Genomic DNA, 22988 nt, shown 5'->3' with positions numbered 1-22988 from the left:
TTTCTCATAAATTTTATAATCTAGATAAATAAAACAGTTTGTGTGTGGTTTTTTAGTCGCTCCTGGCCTGATGAAAAGTTCCAGAAGCACAAACTTTTAGTAACTAGTACTTTAAGATAAGTTCTAATGCACCTTGAAGCATTTTTACCGAAAATCTTAATTTTTTTTCTTTTATTCCAATTTTAAGTGAAAATTTCACTAAAATTTTTTGATTTGAAGAGAAAAAATCGTCACACAAACTTTTTTACCAATTGAAAGGTCTGATTTTTTAAAGTGCAAGGTGAACTTATTTCAAAAGTTTTTTGTTGAATAAAACAATTGTCATTATTGTTTTTAAAGAATGGCAAAAACAAGTCATAACAGTATTTTTGCATTTCTGTATGTTTTTATCAGCATGAAAAAATAACTGCAATACAAAATGAATTTAGTAAAGATATTTTTCCATTCAAATGTGATCTGCTTTTTTTTTATTCAAAAAGAAAGAAACATGGTTAACTTTTCTGTGCTACCATTTAATTCTCGTTCAAAAATTCTGGATGTAGTCAGTAATAACCAAATTAACTTTCTGTTCTTGAATTTTCTATTCTTTTCTGACTAACAGAAAGTTTTTCTTTTAATATTGTGTTGATTTTCATTAAATATCATTCCAATTAATATTCAAATAATGTACAATATTTTAAAATGCAAAAAAATATTCCAGCTCATCATTTTGGCTAGCGGTGGTCCGGCAGAATTGGTTCGCATCATGAGATCTTACACCTATGAAAAATTGTTATGGACTACTTCAAGGGTTTTAAAAGTTCTCTCTGTTTGTTCAAGTAACAAACCTGCCATAGTTGACGCTGGTAAGTTGTTTAATTTGCATTTTTCTTATCTCTCTCACATTTTTGTTTTTGAACTTTTTAATCTTTTTTTTTCAATCTAAAATAATTTAAACAAAGGTTTTATTGGCCTTTCAAACAGTGTGAAAAATGTTGCTAAAATCTAATCCGCAAAATAATTATATCAGGTTATTTTCAGTTACAGTTATGTGATGGCACATTTTTAATCTTGGCAACTATTTTACACTTTATTTATTGCACCATGTTTGATCAAAGTTACCCAGAAACTACTTATTTGGCGACACCATACATTAATTTTTTTCAAAGAACTTTTGCATAAAACAAGCCTTGAAACAAGATTAAAAGTTGCTTAAAAATGAAGATAGCTTTAACACTTTAAAAATAAACAATGTAAAATGTTCATTGGATCTACACACTGCAGTACAGCTCTCGCCTGCAAAGGAGTGCTTGCCTTCACAGTGCTGTTTGCAACTGCGAGAATTACGCAGGAAAATGGAAGTTGTGCACTATAGTGGCAGCTTCAATTGTTCACAGTCTGTGCGGGTTCAGCTACTAGATAAAAATTCATAATTACAGTCAATTTGCAATAACTCGAAGTTCGACAACTCGAAGTTTTTATCAAGTCCCGACCCCTTTGTCTTTAATTCTATGCTAATTATTCTAAAAGTCTCGAAGTTAACTACTTTTAACTCCAAGTTTTTTCCAAGATGACTCGAAATTTATTTCAAAAGAGCAAAAAAAAAAAAAAAAGAAAGAAAGAAAGAAACACGTGACTATGAGAGAAAAAATAATTCACCTTCACTTGCAATTCCTACACAATAGACCTTTAAAGTAAGAAGAGCATCTGTTGAGCCAATGTGCGATAAAGGAGTTACACATGCGGAAATGAGTTAGGTTGTTTTCTTTTGTTCTACCGTACTGTTTACACTTTGACATGTTGCTGGACTAGGAATTTGCTTTTAAGCTGTCACGTTATCGAGTCAACTGATTGTGCCATCATTTAAAGGCTGCCCTAAGTTAAGATTCTTTAGTTCGATCATTTGCTGATAAGTTACTGAGAGCCAGAGTGAGTTTAATTTACTATTAAAGATATCTAAGCAAGTACTGTGTGAATGATATTTAAAGAAAAAAAAACCTTCTAAAGAGGTAGAATCCGTGAATCCGAATTTGAAATGACTGAAGATGTGCACCTATCCTGAAGTAGAATCAGTGTGTTCAAGTGGTTCCAGCAGTATCGAAATCAAAACCATGCTTTTGATTTTTCTCTCTCAATATTTTTGATTTTAAAACGCATATTATGCTTGAAAACTTTTAAGTTGTGTAGTTTTGTGTTATATGTACATATTAATTAAAATATTTGATGGTTTTTAATATTAAAATGTCGAAAAACCGAAACTAGCGGTAAGTTGAAGTTTTTCGTCGGTCCCTTTAGATTTGAGTTATTGTGATTTGACTGTATTTGTTCTTTTGCAGGTGGAATGCAAGCTCTGGCAATGCATTTAGGTCATCAGAGTCAACGTTTGGTTCTCAATTGTTTGTGGACGTTGAGGAATCTTTCTGATGCTGCAACAAAACAAGTACTAAAATTTTATCTTGCTTTGTACATTTATTACAATGTTTCTTCATTGATGTATTTGGTTACTTCAATTCAACTCTGTCTACAAAAAGATATTTTTCAGCCAGAAAATATATTTATAACAGTAATATTTTAAGTAGCCATCACAAACATGTATAACTTATGTAAACCTATATTAACATTTCTGTATGATTTTCAGTAGAGTTATTATTATTCCAAATCACTAAAATTGATTTTCAAACATTTTCTCAGAGTAGAATATTTTTAAATTTATATGTTTTCATATGTGTTCAATATACAGTAGAACCTTTCAATAAGGAAGGCAAAGGGACTGGACATTTTGTCCCTTAAGAAAAGATGGCCCTTCTTCAGAGGTATTTGCGTTGATGCATGCACTGTATTGACTAAGTATTTATAATACACAGAAATAATTAACACTTCAGAATAAATGCTGAAAATGTTTCATGCAAGCAAAATAAAGTTCAGAGTTGTACAAATTAAAAAATTTAATCTTTTAAAAATTAATTTGAAATAATTTTTCATATGGGTTTGTTTGATCTCATGGAATTTATAATGGAGTACAATACAAGTTCCAATAAGTGTTCACATTTCAAGTTTGCTGCAGAAAGCTTATCGTGGGCCCTGCTCTGTTTGTCAGTGCTGAGTCTTAGTGAATAAATTTGAGAGGGACAAGCAGGCATGTGAATTTCAGTAATAACTTTAGAATGCACACTCATTTCTTTGTGTATTTTCATGTCTAACTGCCACCAGCTCATTTTCAGGCAAAAAGTGAACCTTGAATTTTGAAATTCATTTTCATTATTCATTTATATGTTAGTTTTTTTTGTAACTTTTCTCTGTGACTGTCCCTTTAAACCAAGTACCCCTTAACCAGAGGCAAATGCATGAAGGTCCCCTAGTCAAAGGGACTGGGACCGGCAGAAATGTCCCTCGAATATAGGCATCCCTTGAAGAAGGTACTACTGTGCTTTGAATAATAATACCTAATTTGATGAAATAAATAATATCTATGATTGATTAATTTAATTTTATTGGTTATTACACTTTGAAATCAAATATTTTGATTTCATTGTAAATTTCTGCTGGAGAATTTGACTTATCTGTGTATTTTGTCATTGTGTAAGGAATAACTGTCATCAGAAATAACCTTATGTGCAGTACTTTTCTGAAATAAATGTTTGATGTTAAGAAAATTAACCACTTTCATCAGAAATGTTATTTTATAGGTCATATTTATATTGTTTTTCATAAAAGAATGAGATGAATTTATGCAAAAACTTTTTATTTATTTATTTTATCTATTTTGTTTCTGTAGGATAATGTTGAAGGCTTATTGCAAGGACTTGTGCAACTTTTAGGAAGTAGTGACATTAACGTAGTTACTTGTGCTGCTGGAATTCTGTCAAATTTGACTTGCAATAATCATCGTAATAAAGTTACTGTGTGCCAAGTAGGAGGAATTGAAGCATTGGTGAGAGCCATTATTCAAGCTGGGGATAGAGAAGAAATCACTGAGCCTGCTGTAAGTCTCTGGCTCATTATATTTTAAATTGTCAAACTTGAATTATAATGCAGTCAGTGCTCCTTAGAACAACCTCCCATTACTGCCCCTCCCCGTTATTGCGACCAATGCATGAAGTAGTTTCTTATTTGAAGAAAACAATGTTATTTTCATATCCATTCTATAACGTCCCAAGATTAAGTTTCAAAAGTATCAGTTCGAAAACTAACATTTGACAATTTAATGTTTCTAAGGGTAAAATATTTTCATTGAAAGGAGTTGTTTGATCGTGAAAAGGTCAAAAAATAGATAAAAAGGGCACATGAATGATACTCATTATGATTTTTTTTTTATAGAAATAGTAAAAGTAAAAAGCTTTTGAAATGAGAAACTAATATTCAAGAAAAATCAAATAAAGTAGTTGAAGCCATGATATTTAAATTAAAAATAACTAATTGCTGTCTAATTTTCATTGTATTTTGTCATTAAAGATATTACTTTATTATTATATCTAATTTACGTGTAGTGTTAATGATTTCTTTTTTATTTTTGTTATTGTATTAGTTTCTTGATTCTCTCTTCTAAAATGATGTGTAACTTGTAAAATTTGTTCGAAGTCCTGCACACAGTGAAACCTAGTTTTATAACAATCCATTTTCAATGCTTCAATTTCACTACCATCATTAAAATTTATTTTTGCCATAATTGTTTTAAAATTTATACAAGTTAATCATGAAAAGCAAGTTTTCATTTTCTTGCTAACTATAACCAAAAATCATTCAATATCTTGTTCATTCGCATTATAGTGACAATATTATGTTATTGTTTAAAGTGAGTTATTTCAACGAAAGGAGTAGTTATACAGATTATTTTTGATCACTTTTGATTTTTTAGTATATTATTTATTTTTTTTTAAGAAAAAGTTTTCCAATTTTTATTGGTATTAGAGCACTGAAAGGAATTTATCTGTAAAAAAATATTGAAGACCTTAGATGTAACGCATGCATATTTTGCTGACCAAAAGTAATATTGGAATCTTTGAATATTACCAAATTTGTAAAAGAAAATCTTTGGTTTTGTAAACAATGCAATAGCATGGGAGGAGTATTTAACTGTTAAATTTGACCATAATTTCCTCATGACTCACTCTTTATTTTGCTGCCCGCCCCCCCCCCCCCCCAAATTCCTCACAGAATTGTGTTGTATATTTGTATTTTAAATCTAATAGCAAGGAATTGTTTATGAGCAGGGAGTAAAAATGTAGTGATAAATGAATCATTGTCTTTATTAAATTTTACTTTGTAGGTTTGTGCTCTTCGCCATTTGACCAGTCGTCACCCAGAAGCAGAAATGGCTCAGAATGCAGTGAGGTTACATTATGGATTGCAAGTGATTGTGAAGCTTTTGCATCCTCCTAGTAGATGGCCATTAATCAAGGTAAAAGTGTTTATATAATGCAGTACAGGGAGTCGGTATTTAGAAGTGTATGTATAAGTTTTGTAAGAGCTCCTAACTAAGATTGAAGTTTGCCCAGCAAACTTACCATTTGTATAGTACATCATAGCTGCCAACTCTCCAGTTTTGTTCTGGAGACTCATTTTCTGATTTTTTTTCTTGTACAGCTCATTTTTTTTACTGATTATAATTGTATTCTTGTAATACATTAAAGTTCGAGACTAGGATTTTTGAATGGTAGCTACTGGCAGAGCCAAAAGAAATGGTAGCCATTTTTTTAAGTATATTCACAGCGCAAAAAAGTGAATAACTTTTTTGCTGTTTTTAATTTTTACAACAAATTTAAGAATTACAATACTCTACAAAAAATATTTAATGGATTTTTCCTACAAAAATAATATTTTGCAAATTTTTAATTATAATAGAAATTTAGGTCAGAAATTTTCCGGACTTTAAGTCAGAAAATAAAAACTTAATATCTTTATGTTAATCTCAGATCTGTTCCCATATGTATATAACTTGTTTGCGATAGTGAACCATCCTTTTCTAGCTTTTGCATACTTTGTTAACATACACTGTTATCGTTTTCTCGCTATAGTTTAAATGCTTGCAAGTGTTATCGGTTTTCTTTTAAATCTATTTTATGAACTAGTAAAGTTTTTAACCTATTTTGCCAATTATCTGGGATATTCGCTTATCCATAGTTAACCGTATCACCCTATATCATGGATAATCAGCAGTTTACTGTAGATTTTCGATAGCGTGGCAAACATGGTCTTCTAGGTAATGTGTAACTGCCAGTAGATTAAATCTTAAATGATGTGTAATTTAAAACTATGTATATTGTTTAAATTGAACGTTTGACTTTTCTTTTTCAGGCGGTCATTGGTTTAATAAGAAACCTTGCATTATGTACTGCAAATCATGCACCATTGCGAGAGCACGGAGCTATACCGAGACTTGTGCAGTTGCTGATAAAAGCCTATCAGGATACTCAAAGAGTAAGACATTCATTATAGTGTTGTTAGCTGTAGATCCAGTGACAATTTTAATTTAATTTTCAACATCCATGTAGTACATTTAAAAATTAAAAAAAAAATTATTTGATCTTTAGAAGCCATCTGCAAAGTTTTTCAAAGGTAGTTGTGTTGTTCATAGATATTGCAATCATTAAATTTGAAATCAGTTGTTGCTGTGTGTTTTATAATTTTAAATTGCCAACTTCTTTACATAATTCAACATATTATGACTTTGCTCATTAAGACACTATATCATGTGATCACAGTCAAGATTTTTCTCAGTTTGTTTCCTTAGAACTTTAATTGTTTCTGTCAGGTATTTCTCTAACTAAAGTGCTATGGGTGTAGATATTTTCCCCAGTTGTTATTTTCTTTGTCTTTTAAATAATGTTGAGTCCTTAAAGGTTCACATAAGGGGAGGGGGGGGGTATCAGTACATGCATGATCTGTGTTATTTAATTAGTGTAAATCTGGAGGATAAAATAATAGCAGTAGTTGCTTAAGTGTACTAAAATATGTAATTTTTTTATACTTTATTAGTGTGTAAGAGAATAAGCCTTGTTTTTTTTTTTTAAATATGATCCAGTTGAGCATTAAATCAGTTATAAAGCATATCCTGCAAGTGTCAAAAGTGAAAAATAAAATAAAATACAGTGAAGCTTAAGTGTAGTCTATTCTCGGGACAGCCCTGTCAATTATGAAAGTTGTGTTGAAAATCAGCATGAAGAACCGGTTAGTCACTGGTTATGTATGAAAATTCAAATGTAGTTAACTTTTATTATTATTATTGTTAAAATTTAATATTTATGCATTAAAATTAAGTAAATTTGTTATTTAATCTTTCAGCAACGTTCCAGTGTAGCATCCAACAATAGCCAAATTGCTTATGTGGATGGTGTAAGAATGGAAGAAATTGTTGAGGGAACCGTGGGAGCCCTTCACATTCTTGCTCGTGAAGCACACAACAGAGCAATCATCAGGGGCTTGAGTGTGATTCCCGTGTTTGTGCAGGTATGTCTCAGCATTTTTAAATTTATTTTTAAATTTCTGAATTTAATTTAATAATAGAAAATTTCCATCAGTGGACAAACCTAAAACATTCTATGCTACTTTTGTTTTTATGTTTTGTGAAGTTCGAAATGAACAACCTTTTCACATTCACCCAGTGTCATATTTCTCGTCTATGGGTTTTTATATCCACTTTATAGTTCACAATATTCCTTAAAAGTATGTTACATGCCCGCAAAATGATTTCAACATACTAAATGATTTATCAACAAAAATTGTGTATGTTAGTAGGAATAAAAAAGAAATCTTTAAATTAAATTAAGTTTTTTCACCTTGTTGTAATTTTTATTAACTTTGGAAAGTTGAAAGTGGTATGCATAATTTTCATACTTTTCCCAAAAAGGGTGGCTACCCCTGGTATAGAATAATTATATTGTCATTACAATTGAAGTCGAACTATGAATCAATTTCATTTCAATTTCACTATTGGAAAAAATGATTTTCACTCTATACCTCTTTTCACGTTATGAGTATTTTCCTTGTAACAAGAGATTTCGCTAATTTGAAAGGATTTTAACGCATGTTGCATATTATATACCAGGCCTAGTTTGATTAGTTTTTATGCTTTCAGCTTTTGTATAGTGAAATTGAAAACATTCAAAGAGTTGCTGCAGGTGTTCTTTGTGAACTTGCTGCTGATAAAGAAGGTGCAGAGATTATTGAAGCGGAAGGAGCAACACCACCTCTTACAGATCTTCTCCATTCTAGAAATGAGGGTGTTGGTAAGTTATAAAAGAAAAAAAGATATAAATTTTACGGATTTTTTTTCAAATAATACGACGTATTTTTTACATCTCTTTGTGCGGTTTAAAGAGAAGTGTTAGACCCATAATTGAAAAGTATTCTACTGTACCACCCTTGTTCTAATGTAGGTGGATAATGTCTCCACACCTGTGATATAACAGTGTTCTACTATACTATTTATTTTTATCAATATGCTCAAAGGTTTTTTAATGAGATACTTGTACTTTTTTAAAATTTTAGCTACTTATGCAGCAGCTGTCCTATTCCGCATGTCCGAGGATAAGCCTCAAGATTACAAGAAGAGATTGTCTGTTGAACTTACCAATTCCCTTTTCCGGGATGATGCAGGACCCTGGACTGGAATGGTGAGCATAATTTCTGAATTTCATAAATTGTTAATTTTTTGAGTTAAAATGTAGTTCATGTGTAGGCTTATGAATAGAACCTGAATTATATGCACTATGAAATCATTAAAATATGCTCCTAAAAATTGTGCACTAAAAATTAAAAAATATGCTCTGATAATTTTTTACTTACATAGAGAAATGCTTTATTGTTTGAATGAAAAAAGTGAGTGCCATATCGTTAGAATCATGCTAAATTAACGAGTGTGAAAAATCTGAAATTGCATTTTTCAAATTCAATTTCTGTGTTTGAGCATTTATAAGCACTACTGTCGAATGCAGGAAAAATTTTAATTGCATATGCACATATGTGCAAAATGCATTTGCATGTAATCAAGGCTCTACCTATACGGAAACTACTTATATTAGAAGCACTGAAAATTTCCCATCCAGTAATTATATAAGTTTAGCTTCGCTATGTTGCCAGTGTGGTCCTATTAGTTTTTAGATCTGACAACAGAACTCTGAAATGGCAACAAAACTCAATTTCTTGGGGGGGGGGGGTACCTTATTTCAAATATTAAAATGTGTACTTAATAATTATGAGTTGTCAGACCTTATGTAATTTCTGCTTTTTATATAGCAGTGCTCTGTTATTCAAACTTGTATAGTGTGCTTTTAGTTTGAATTTGTTCTTTGTTCCTACTAACTCTGAAACATGCTTGCAATATGCTTTTCAATTGTGTCCTACCAAGTACCCAGTCAGTGTAGACTCGATACTCAACCAAATTTTGACTTTGAACTCTGTGATGCAAAAATTAAATATTTGTTAGTATCAGTGAAAATAAAGAATTTTTAATTGTTAAAAAAAGGCATCCAAGATTTAATGTATAGTAAGCAATCATTTATTGCTCCTTGACTCAATAATATGACTATATATAATTTATGAGATTGTATATATAAGTTTAAAACGGATTCCATGTAGAAAATTAACTAGAAGTTTTATTTAGCCTTGCATTTGTCTTTTCTGATGCCTTTTCTAGAGATTTTCAAAAGCTTTTAAAGCATGGTAAGGTTTGATGATATGAAGCTTTTACATTATTCAAAAAATATTACTACTAGCAAAAATCATTTATAACCGGCAAATTTTTAATATTAGAAATTGGTTTAGGATTCCTCTTGATTGGAGCCCAGCGCTTCGCGCTCCCATGCCACAGACCCGGATTCTGTCCTCAGATTGGGCATGGTTGACTCTGCCATTCATACCTTCAGTGGGTCTAAATTAGTACCAAGCGTACTTGGGCACCAAACTCTGGAGGTTCTGCGTTAGGCTGGCCACTTTACCATCGGAACATCTGCCTCGCACCCCAAAGCCCCTGGTCAGGAAAATTGAGTTAGGCACATTAGGCCTTGGCCTTTGGCCCTCACAGGCTGTCGTGCCACAGGTTTTTTTCCTTTTGATTAGTTGCACTTTGCCTCTATGTATTTAGAAAGTAATTTCACCACTGTTCAATATTTGACTTAAAATATTTCAAGGGATCCATAATTAAGTAAGAAATTGAATTCTATGAAAAAAAAAAGATAATATGCACTATGTTTAAATTTGTTTTTACTCTATGTTTAAAATTGTTTATCATACTCTTAGTCTTATGCATTTATTTTTTGTGCAAAACTTTTTTTTAGCCGGCTGATATGGACATTAACATGCTAGCCACTGAAGAAGCTTATCATGACCAAATCTACCAAGGTAGTCAGGGGCCTCCTAGCGTTCATTCAGCTGGACCAAGACACAATCCATATACTCCTCAAGGTACACTTTTTCCTCAATCAGTATAATAGGTCTTTCAAAATTACCAAGATCTAACAAGCCTACATTTCTGTATTAAAATATTTTATTTTCTCTTCTGCTTCAAACTCATTGTGTAGTAGAATACAGTAGACCCTCGTTTTACGCTGGGGTTATGTTCTATGGAAATGCTGCATAAATTGAGACCTAATACTAGTGTTAAAATAGGGTTTGGTTCTGTGGATAACAAAATACTTCATTCTAGTGATGACTAATTGTATAATAAGTTTAGTGTGTACTTATATTGACTTTTATGCACAACATGTGTAAGGAAAACATAAATTAATTTCATGTTCTGTTTCAATATGAACGTTTTTGGTTGTGCGTCACCGACGTTGGTATCTCGTTGAACTGTGTGAGTTTAACAACTTTACTTCTGGAAAGAGCTCTGGAACCAATCGCATAAAATGTCTCGAGTGATCCAATCTCGATTATTAGCACACCAAAATGCATTTAATTATGCGTAATCTGCAATCTTTAGGAATTTGGATTTTGCAAGAGGGGAAAATTTTATCTGTTTTGCATTGCCCCATCCGCGTAAAATTAAATAAAGGTGGCAAATCTGAAACCGCGTAAAATAAACCCACGCAAAATAAGGTTCTACTGTAATGCAAAAAGGAATGATGTAAGTTTATGTGTTGTAAGTTAAAAGTTTTGAAAGCAATTAAACATATGAAAAGGCAAACGGATATTGCAAATATTATAAGTTGCTGTTTGCATTGGAAAAGAAAATCTAAAAATGATCTATGAAATCTGTATCAAAACAAACAAGCATATCTACTTTCTTTCAGAAAAAATGGAACTCAGTAAATGTATTTTTTTATGCTTTCATTTATGTATAATGTGCATTTTTTTAGTAGTAAAACCCCTCTTAACGGACACCCCTCATATGCGGATTCCAAGGCAAATAATATTATTAACCCCCTGTCTTGCAGACATCCTTCTATTAAGGACACAAAAAATTGTCCCATTAGTGTCCACATTAGAGGGGTTTTACTGTATTTTAATTTTAGTGAACTGCATGTCAATATTAAAGTAACAAAGAATCATTTATCATTTACTGTAGTGATAACAAGCAAAATACTTCAAAAATAGGTTTCTTGTATTCCCGATATGTTCAAATATTCCGATTCATCAAATAAGGCATGCCAGAACCATTGAAATTAGTTAAAGCAAGGTTGACTGTTCCAAATTAGTTTAGGATTAATTCTGTACCTGATAAAAGCAATCAGACAGATGGTTAACTTCACAGATTTTACTGTGTATGAATATGCCTTTTAGAAATGTCTCTAAAAATATTATTATTGGTAGATGTTTTAAAATCAGAGCATTTCTCTCAGAGTAAATAAGGTGCAGTTGGTCAGCCCTTCTCACTTAAAAACTCCTTTTTCTCTCTCCTAATCTAATAGCAAGATTTTTCACTTGGCTAATTGGGGCAAATTATGCCTAAGTATAAAATATTTTTATAATTTGCAACTGTAATTTAATGTTTAGCCTTTAATGGTCCTCTGTCGGCAGTGTCTGAAATGTGTTTAAACTGCTATATAATTTTTGTGGGCTTAAAATGGTATCTCTAAACACAATCCTAGGATACTTGTATGACTTTCAATTATCTCCTGTTATATTTTATTATCTCTTTAAATTTTATTGTTAGAAATATTACTTTTTTAAATGAACAAAGAGGGTTAGTTTTAAAATTTAGTTATCTGTTTTATTTAAAAAAATATCAGTGTCTATTTTCTGTAAGTATCCAAGTTTTAAATTTGATACTTTACATAATTTTTTCAAGAAAAGAAATTTCTAAATTGCTCCTCTAATACTTGAAAAATATAATGATTTCAAATTATAACGAACTGATTTGTCTTTGTTAATATGCCCATGATTAATTAATTAGTACAAACTTAGGATATTGATGTTGTCAGAAAGGATGCTCAAATAAAGGAAAATCCATACTCACCTCCAATGACAACTTTTAAATTTTCACTTTGAATGCATGGAAGATATAAACCGTATTATAATTTTTGCCTTGAACATATAAAGTTTTTTCTTTTAATTGATTATTGTTGTTAATAATGTCATATGTATATTTTCTCTTTTGTGAGCTGACTTGATCCAAGGATCACATGTGGTATGTACGATACATAACTTTTTGTTGTACTGTTCAAAATGATTTATTTTCAAAAGAAAGTTAACTTGTGTTCTCCATTTTCTCCTGATGTGATAAGTTGTACTTGTATATTGCTTTCAAATATTGCACTTTATTTTTTAAAATTCTGTACAACACTTTTCTTCAGTGTCTTTAGTTAAATTTTACAAAAAACGTTTTAACTATTTGATGTTTATTGCACTATGTGTAGATTAAGAAAAATTAAATTCATTTCCTTTCCAAAATAAGTCAAATTCTATTTTAAAATTAAAAGAATAAGACATTGTACGAAGGTAGACTAAACAAACTATAAGAAAAGACCTAAGCAAATCAAAAAACAATTTATAATTTTAGAAAGTTTAAAATTCAAACACTTGTTTTTAAGTTCTAAAGACGCAGCATGCACTTTCGATAAATAAAACACTCATTTGGCGGGATTTATTTTCTCTAGTGGAATTTTTAGCTTTCTTTTGACACATTTTTGGGGATTGAGGGTTTTCTTCCTTACAGAAATTGTGGAGAATTTCCTGTTTCCCAATATTTTTATTGAATTTAAGCATTTGATGCGATGGCAAATTCTTAGTGGAGCCCTGAAATGAATGCTGATATGATGTTTGCAAAATTGATGTGCCGTTATCAATTCTTATTCTCGACATGCCACTAATTTTTAATCTTAGCTCCTATTTACAATAGAGATGAGTTTGGGCTCATTTTTGAGAGCCCGGTCTCGCCCGAGCCCGAAAATTTGTAACCGAGCCCGAGTGGTATTGTCTCGTACCAAAATCCGAGCCCGCCCGAGCCCGAAGGAAACTTTCTTGTAAAACTGAGCCTTTTACAGTCAGACATGATCTCTCTGTTAATGAAAAATGTTACGTCAAATGTTCTTCATTAACAGAAGTTTCTAAATTTTCTTAAAAGGCTCCACTTCAAATGCATTACTGTATGACGTATTGCAATAGTAATCGCAAAAAAAAGCCACTATAAATAACCGTTTATTTATTTATTTATTTTTAATTTGACATTGATTGAGCCGATTTAAATGTTCCTTTCATTTTCTCACAGTAGGAAAATGTTTATTTGCTTTGAATTTGTATGGAGATGGGCGATTGAATATCTGTGCTTGAGTCTGAGCCCGCCCGAGCCCGAAACCTATTTTTGGTTCTAGAGCCCGAGCCCGCTTCGGGCCCGTCTCATCTCTAATTTACAAATACCATGTAACATACCATGTTTCCCTTCAGTCGGAAAGGAAAAAAGCTATAAAAAGTAGAAGAAAATAATAAACGGGAGAAGGGAATCAATATGCTGCACATTAAAACTAGGTCATTTATTTGAAAAATATATATATATATATATATATATATATATATATATATTTTAAAAAATCAGTATGTGTACCAAAGAATACCAATTTAAAGTGTTTTATTTTGAATGAATTTGAACAAGAAATTAGTCCTGTAAGAAATTGGTGGACCCAACCACATCAGATTTTGATATCTTTTTCCTTCCCTTTTAGGCTTTGAATTGCAGGTCCCTATTGATTCCATGCAAGGACTAGATCTTGGGGGTCAAATTGGACCAGGTGGCTATGGTCCCCTCGATGCAGACATGGACTTGGATGGCCCTCCCGACATAAATTTTGACACCTTAGAACCCATGTTGCCAATGCCCTCTCCTCACCAAGATGGAAACAACCCATCACAGCAAATGGCCGCCTGGTATGACACCGACCTCTGAATGAATGCAAGAACTGGCTAAAAGAATTCAGAGATGCAATACTTAGCTTGCAAGTTTTAGTGCTTTTATTATTTACTTTAGAAATCATGAGAGAATAGAGTTTCCCCCCTTTTTTAAGCATTATTATATAGTTTATGTCGCAATACGGTTTATTAAGTTTGCTTGAATGGCCTTTCATCTTCTGTTTCTTCTGATAAGAAAGATTGAAGATGAATCAACTTGAACTTTTAAAAACATTTTATTGTTCTAGCACAATAAAATATTTTTCTCACTTCCTTGTATTAAACCGAATTTTTATCCACTTACTAACATTGTCAAAAATGTAATCAAGTTTCAATTAAAAGATTTTATTTAATGACAGCAATGAAAATATTCATGTATTGAAAGAAAAAAAAAGTTGTTGCTTATGAGAATTCTTTAAAAACATCTTATCTTGTCTTCCTCATTCATTTTACTCCTTTTACATGTGTACCTTTTAACAATTCTAGGTGCTCATTTTGCATTTGGTGTATTTTATTCCTGAAACCCATGTTTTTAAAATTATGCTTCAATTCCATTATTGCCAATAATCATTGATTTTGTACATAAATCTATTTTGACCTGCAAACCTTATTCAAAGTTTCAGGCATTTATTTAATTCAAAGTTCTTGATGTGGTGAACTGTGTATTAGTAGTGATTTTTTTTTTTAGCTCTTGTGGTTGTACTTTTTTTGACAAGAAAAGTTAATCATAAGTTGAATGTGCAGCTGTTTTTATCGTCAAATACACTGTATGTTTAGAATTTTATGTATGTAAAAATGTAATAAAATGATTTGTAGAAATGCTTTATCATTATTTTTGAAACATGCATTTACGATGTCGCATACAGTCATACATTAAGCTACTTCATTGCAATGTTTTAAGATATAGATTACAGGGACAGATAAAAGTGCATAACGTTACAATGCATCTGAGAATTTCTCTGAAATGTTTAAGTGGAAAAAGAGCACCGTTTTTGAAGAAAAGAAATAAATAAAATACGAGTAATTAATATTATGTAACCATACTTATTTTTAAATATGGCACCTACATTTAATATGCACTGCTTGTAGTCCTTAAAAAGTATTTATTAGTGGTTTTTCTTTGTATAGAGTCCTTCAGGGATGCTTACTTTTACTTAAAGAAGCTTAATTTTATTTAAAGATGTTTAATTTGTATGTTGTATTTACAGAAAGGCTAAATACTTTTCAGGTCAGCAGAATTACAGTAAAGAGCTTGTTTCCAAATGGCATTTCAGTTGATATCTTGGACTCTTGAAAAAAACCCAGTTTTATAATGTAAGCTTTATTATTAAATTTTGGGAAAAAATCATTTTTCCTATCGATGATAAAAATTTGCTTTAGAATGCACTACGTAATGATTTTAATTAAGTGAAATCTAAATTTCATAGTTGTAATATAAAAATATTGATAAAGAAAGTAATATTGCCATATCTCTTTTTGACAATCAAGTGATGCACTTGAATGGAAGACAATTTTTAAAGTTGTTCAGAAAATGAATAAAAAAATAATGCCCAAAAATATTGTAAAATTTGAGGATTTCCTAACATATGATCAGCTTCATTCACTGAAAAATGAATTTAGCTGATACATTTTATCATGCAACTTGGGAGATCAAGCAAATCTGTGAGTTTTGGGAGAATTATCACAAAACACTAAAATTTATTGAAGAAATCCAGTTATTAATAATCTTTCTGAAAGGAATTAAGATGAAAAAAAAGCCATTGAAGATCAATTTCAATTCTTGTTGCAGGTTGTCGAAAAACATTGTCGTGCTTATACCGATAGCAAAAAATAATTTGGCAGATATTGGCACAATAACATCCATACTGATTCAAATATAATGGTGGTTTTTAACTTTTCAGCCTACAAAATGCTAATGAAATAAAGTTGTATTGCTGTCTTAACTCTTTTCTTTCCCCTTGCATTTATTGCGTAAAATCGAATATTACCAAACTTTGAGGATGTTAAGCTACCTCTAAAAATTAAATTATGAGCCAGGGTTCGTACGCCCTTGAAAAACCTTGAAAAGTGCTTGAAAAAAGAAAGTTCTTTTTCAAGTGCTTGAAAAAGTTTTAAAACCTTGAAAAAGTTTCTTAGTGCTTAAATTCTCTAAAAAATCAACGAATTGTGCTTAGAAGTTTTAAAAAAGTATTTCACCAATGCAATTTTCTGAACATGTGTTCAGTATGCAACATCGCGAAAAATTGCTTCCGTGTTTGGGATTTCAATCCTTTTGTATCTTGTAAATATTTTGATGTTTTTTTTACAACCGAAAGATATTTTGACATATGGTACTTTAGATTAGTTTATTTTTTGTTTAATTTCATTAATTAACAAAGAAATTAATTTCGAAACCATGACAACATTGAACTTACTCGGGTTTCGCGGAAAATTGCTCTTGTGTTTGAAATTTCAATCTTTTTGCATCCTGCAAATATTTAAATATTTTGGCTTATCAAATGTTAGTTTCACATATGCTACCTTAGATTAGTATATTTTTTTGTTTAATTTTAATGAAAAACAAATAAATTTATTTCATGGGAAACATGCCACGTCGAACGAACTCAGACTTTGCGAAAAATTGCTTCTTGTGTTTGAAATTTCTATCTTTTTGCATCTTGCAAATATTTAAATATATTCACTAATCGGATGTTATTTTCATATTTGCTACCGTAGATTAGCATATTTTATGTTTAATTTCAGTAAAATATAAGTTTATTTTATGGGAAACATGACAACATTAAACTGAATTAGCGAAAATAATTTTATTTATAAGTACATCATTTTTTTATGTCTGCTAAAATAAATAAGGTGTATAACAGGGGTGGTTGTGTTATGATTATTCACTTGAAATCCAGTAGTGTTCGTTTTTATGCTTTTACCTCCTTATATCTCCAATTTTCCCCTTTTCCTCAAATGTTCAAAATTACTACTTTATTGAGGTTGTGGGTACTTGGAGCTTACTGAAAGAGGCTTTAATCAACAAAGGGGTAGATAGCTTAAGGAGGGTCTTTCATCTTCAATTGGATCTAATAAATTGACCAGTACCAGCCTAGCTAGGCCCAGTGCCTGTTGCTGGTTATCAACAGGCACTGGGCATGGTATTTCTATGCAGAATATTTTGACTTAATAAACTATTTTATGAATTGTATGCATAGCAAAAGTTATTGTTGTACATATGTTATATTCAAGTAATAGGGGTCTTAGTTTTAAAAATTATTCCCCCCCCCCCCCCCCCGCCCCATTTTGCTCTTTGAAACTTTCAGGTAATTTTTTTATGAACTCACAAATCACAATTACACCTGAATATTATTGCCTTTCTGAATTTAAATTCTAATTTCAACAATAACCCATTTTTTCCCAAAATAAAACTACTTTTGTCATAATACATGTCAACTTCTTTTAAATCTTTTCGATTCCGAAATATGGCTCTATAAACCTGAACTTGCACATTTATTGTCTATTGCAAGTTAATCAATGAAAGCTGAATAGGCTCAAGTTTGCATTCAGAGTATTTATCACTGCTTAAGCTGCTTTTGTATATTTTGAGGTGTAGAGACTGGACTGTGGACTTTCATAAACTTTTCTTACTTTGTAATTTTTAAAATTACTCGAGGACAGTTGAAATGCCTTATTGGCTGAACAGCTAATAAATACATACGAATAATTGATTTGCATACTTATAAATGATTTGCAAACCTAATATTTTTAGAACTTAATAGTGCAAACTGAAATAACTTTCTGGGTAGTGCTTTTGTCCTAACCGCCCTTATATTGTAATAAACCACTGTATAGATACTGGAAATAAATGTTGAAACCGGTGGGGGGGGGGGGGGGGGTGACTTCAAAAACTCCTCTCTGGCAATGCCATTGAACTTGGGTATTTTAGTTTCTTCCCATAAAAGTTAAAAGCACTTATGAAAGGTTTTTTTTTTAAGTATTAATTTGCTGATTCTAGAAAATATACAAACCTCTGACTGCTGCAACCTTTGAAGAACCTCAAAATTAAACCTCTTGGTATCTGCTTCTCTTTATGACCGAACTTTTCAAACATTTTCAGAAAGACTTTCAACGCAGTAGATCTTTCATCAAAGCGTCTCTCGTTGTAGAAAAAACAATTTTGTTCTCCTATACTTTTTTGTATTATTGCCTTATTTCTATGTGTTTGTAGTAAATGAAATCTGCATACAATATTTTTAGTACAAATTTATGATATTGCCTTGAAAACAAAATTTTTTACCTTGAAAAGTACTTGAAAAGTGCTTGAATTTTTTTCTGCCTAAAGGGTATGAACCCTGTGAGCTCAAACTTCACAATAGTTATTTTTTACATAAATAGAACCAAATAGGAGGGTAAGACCAGTAAAAATCGGAAACTTTTGAAAAAGTATTTTTTGTCCCACTCTTTTTAATAAGCACTAGCTGCGTGCTCGGTGTTGCAGGGGCTACCTAAAAAATAAAAGCGATGTCCAGTTGATGTTTTTGTAGTACTCTGACATCAGTTTCAAACACATTAAGATTGATTATGTGAAACTAAAGCATTAAGTCTTACTAAATACCACTAAGCATTAATTTAATACCAGATCATCAGATTACAATTAAACTTTAGTTAAAATCATTAAAAGCAATTTTTTTGGTTCAACTCTGTTTCCTTTAAAGAAATACAAACTATTTAATTTAAGGTGCTCTTTTAACTAAACAGGAAGGAAAAAGAGAATTGTTATAATTTGAAAACTCACCCATATGAAAGGAAAAGTTCAACAAAATAAACATAATTAGTCACACATCTTAAATTTACTGAAATATGAGGCTGCTAATGATAAACTTACACTACAATAAATAAATATAACAAAGAAATAACTTCCATATGTTGAAAAGAGTTACGAACGTTGAATGGGAAGAATAAAAAAAGAGCAGATGACAAATAAAGGTTATATTCAAATAGAGCAACCGATTAACCCGGTTGATTGTTTTGATGACGTCAGTCCCACTGAAACAATTGTTAAAATGTTTGTTTTTAAACAGAATTGTGTAAAATGGCAACAGAAGGAAATAAAAGTCATTACTTAGAATAAAAGAGAAACAAAGTTAATTTTTACAATAAATTTCTAAACGAAAAAAATGCTTTAAAGAGTGGTTTTAGGATTTATATATTAGAATAAAAGAGAAATTAAACTTATTTAAAATAAAGTTGTAGATGGAAATGTTGTTTTAAGATTTGGACAGCAGCCAAAAATATTCCTTTTAATACAATTATTAGAATTTTATTTGCTCACCCACGTGCAAAATGGCAACAGGAAAGAAATAAAAATTCCTGAATAATGTAATGTTAATTAACGTTTTAATTAATATCTCCGCTAATTCAAGTCGTAAAATTACGAGATTGGTCTTATTGTTTTCTCTGGAAAATTTCAAATTGATCAGTACCTCGTTGGGCTCTCGACTCACAGCAGTTCTCCAGAAGATCGAGCTTCAGACTTACAGACGAGAACATATTTTAATGATATAGAAGAAGATACTGTATTTGTTACAAAAAAGGTGTGATGTAACACTTGTTCCCCCTCCCCCCTCCTTGTTCCATATACTGTACTGGAGAATTTAATAACCTTAGAGGACAAAATGTTTTTCAATTATTTGAACAGCTATTAATTCTTGCAAAGTACATATCGTCACCTCAAAGCAACAGTAAAAGACATCTAATCCTAGTAATAACACTAAGTTATCCTACCGTTGTTCTGAGGCGACAATATAGATTTTAGCAAAAAATGTAGTAAATGCGTTTAAAAAAAATAATAATAAAAATGCTTATTTTATTCTCTTTGATACCTATATGCATTTAATATTTCACCATTTTGTTCAAAACTCTTTTTGATCATTTGTTTTGAATTTAGTTGCATACTTTAAAATGGTTCAAAAAAAAAAAAAAAAACCTTGGTTTCTTGAAATATATCCCCTTCCCCTCATGTTTAATCATCCCAAAGGGATATAACATGAAAAGAATTAATTTTCTATTGGTTAGGCATCTAATGATATAATTAATAAAATTTTATAAATTGTAATCGTTAAACTACAAAATTAGCATTACAATCCTTGTTTACGGTGATTACTCGCATAAGAGTGCATGTTTTACAGATTTCCTGTAGTCCCCCCCCCCCCCCCCCAGGACTGGTGCATGTTAAAGTTCCCCAGGGCGGAGTTTCCTTCCCATTCCATTCTGGAGAGGAATATTTTTGCACACTAGGAAAAAATTGAGAATTATTGCAATAAAGCTCTATGCATTACAGTGCCCCCTCATTTAATACCCCTCCCCCCATAAAGTTCATTTTACTGAACCAATGTTCCCTTGAAAATTTTCTTCATATTCATTTTCTTTTTCTTCTTTTCATATTACAAGAGAAATATATACAGTGGCTCCCAAAAGTGTTCGTACACCTATGACTTTCAATGAAATAAGCCCCTATGTGCTGGTTAGAATAAATATTTCGGAATAGGTATTTAATTATAAGATCTATGATCTATTTTTAACAAAACTACATGAACATTTTTAACAAAACATTAAAACTTAATTTTTCAAAAACCAAAAAGTGACGGAAATTTTATCACACAAAAGTCTTCGTACACTTTGAAAAAACGTCAAAAAATTAGTTAATAATCTAACTTTTTACTAAGTTATTATTTAGTAGAATATCACGCAGTATCAACAACAGCTTTTAAACGTCTGTGAATAGATTTCAATGTTTTTTCTTTCTTTTTTAATGCAATTTCTGAGTAAGTGTTTATCCGCACTTTGAGTCTTACTGTTTCTAGTTCACTTTTCGTTTCAATGGTGTATTTTCGTAATCTAGCCACCAGATATCACCAAATATGTTCCATTAAGTTCAAATCTGACGATTGATGAGATTTTTCTAAGTTTAAAGACAATTTTTGAGGCACCAAACGCAAACGTGTATTTCTTATCGTTACTATAATAAAAAACTAAGTTGTTTCCGATTACCAAGTTTTGGGCTAATAGTTTAAAATTGTTTTTTAAAATATTTAAATGAACAGCATGATTCATCATTTTATTAAAAAATTACAAATTTCCAAGTTCTGATGCTGTTATGCACCCTCACACAAGAACATCTTCACCGTCCTGATTAACTGATCGAACTAAGTTCTTAAGATCGAATTCCTCATTTTTTCTTCTATTGACAACACAAGGCCTTTTTTTCTCTTCAATCAAAAATTTTAGTCATTTCAGACAGGAAGCACCCCCCCCCCCCCCCCCCCCCGCCTACGCCACTATCGAGAAATTTTTAAAACTTAGAGGTTTGCAAATGTCTTGATCATTTTGGGGATCCCCTCTGGCTCTGAAAAAGTAATGATTTTCGTGGAAGTGGGAGTAGTTTCTGATGTTTCTCGATAAAATTTGCATTGCTGCCCCCCTCCCCCTCCCTCATCGGGAAAATTACAAATTACCCGGCCTGGTTTTGAGAAATTTATTTTGTAAGTGGAAACAAAACGCTTGGCTAATACAAGATCCTTGTTCACGCATCACAAAAAACTTGCTACATTGTGGAAAAAAAAAAAAAAGGATAATAAAATAGACGAAGAATTAAAATTTTGGAACTTGACAAGCTCATTTGTTCTGGTAAACTCAAACAAAATGAAAAAAAAAAAAGTTAAAAATTATTTGTACGTCATTTTCGCCTCCCGTAATCGCGGCGCCGTGGCTTAGTTGGTTAAAGCGCCTGTCTAGTAAACAGGAGATCGCGAGTTCGAATCTCGCCGGTGCCTAGCTGCTCGCAGAGCAAATTTTTGGAAAGAAAAACATGCTAAAAATATGATTTTCCTTTTTTTGCTTTTATTTTTGCCTCTTTGAAATTTCTTTCTAAAATCTCGAAATGAATAACTAAATGATAGTTCAAGAGCAAAATTTAAAAAATCTAACTGGATAAATATAATCTGTTTCAATGTAGTACCATATCTGAGTTTAGAAATAAAAATTATGTCTAAAAAAAATAAAAGGTTGAAAAGTTTTTTTTTTTTTTGTTGTTGTTAAAAGTTGTCTTTTTTTGTTCAATTTCAAAAATAAAAAATCAGTTTTTCTTTATAATCTATGGTTTTCATCAAGTTGTATCAAAAAGTTGTGAACTTTATTTCAAACTGGGGGCCCATCCCGAACTTGTTCGGGTTAGGAGCGGATCCAAAGGGGGGGGGGGCAATGGGGGAAATTGCCCCTCCCTGGAAAAATCAGGGGCGCCGAAGACGCCCCCGAAAAAAAATTTAAATACCAAAGAGAAATAACGGAAGATAGTAGGAAAATTTATTAGTCTCATTCACCCAATTCTCAACCTGTGTGGAGTGGGGTGCTTCCATTGGCCCCTCTACGGGGCGCAATATCCGCAAGTTATGAGCCTTCTTTTTGAATTTGGTAGGAAAATTTTGGAAATAGTACAAAAGAAAGAAAGACATTTCAAAAATTTAATTGGTTCATTCACCAGTTGTCAATTTGCGGGGGGCGCAATATCCGCAACTAATGAGATTTTTTTAATATAGAGGGTGGGGGGAATTTTGGAATAAGGTACAAAAGAAAGACAGATACTCAGAAAATTTATTTGTCTCGTTTACCGGTTCTAAACCAATAGCAAGTAGGGCGCTTCCACGTCCCTC

General features: G+C 31.4%; 1 protein-coding gene and 1 non-coding gene across 3 annotated transcripts in view; both read left to right on the top strand.

Moving 5' to 3' along the window:
* Nucleotides 1-15117, top strand: part of LOC129219653 (armadillo segment polarity protein-like) — a 37214-nt gene extending 22097 nt beyond the window's left edge. Inside the window, exons 8-17 of one of the 2 annotated variants that reach the window (XM_054853926.1) lie at nt 701-845; nt 2316-2419; nt 3755-3961; nt 5246-5377; nt 6274-6396; nt 7261-7425; nt 8054-8204; nt 8467-8591; nt 10254-10380; nt 14076-15117. In XM_054853926.1, the coding sequence (XP_054709901.1) occupies nt 701-845; nt 2316-2419; nt 3755-3961; nt 5246-5377; nt 6274-6396; nt 7261-7425; nt 8054-8204; nt 8467-8591; nt 10254-10380; nt 14076-14296 (1500 nt within the window). In that variant the 3' untranslated portion in view covers nt 14297-15117. The remainder of the gene's footprint in view (nt 1-700; nt 846-2315; nt 2420-3754; nt 3962-5245; nt 5378-6273; nt 6397-7260; nt 7426-8053; nt 8205-8466; nt 8592-10253; nt 10381-14075) is intronic. The other variant, XM_054853927.1, reaches the window with a different exon arrangement.
* Nucleotides 15118-22038: 6921 nt separating this feature from the next.
* Nucleotides 22039-22112, top strand: Trnat-agu (transfer RNA threonine (anticodon AGU)). Its single transcript has one exon. It is a non-coding gene; the product is annotated as a tRNA-Thr (tRNA).
* Nucleotides 22113-22988: the final 876 nt, after the last annotated feature.

Source organism: Uloborus diversus, chromosome 4 (assembly GCF_026930045.1).
Source record: "Uloborus diversus isolate 005 chromosome 4, Udiv.v.3.1, whole genome shotgun sequence".
Classification (NCBI taxonomy): domain Eukaryota; kingdom Metazoa; phylum Arthropoda; class Arachnida; order Araneae; family Uloboridae; genus Uloborus; species Uloborus diversus.
Note: the sequence above shows the minus strand (reverse complement) of the source record. Positions and strands in the feature narration are given on the sequence as shown.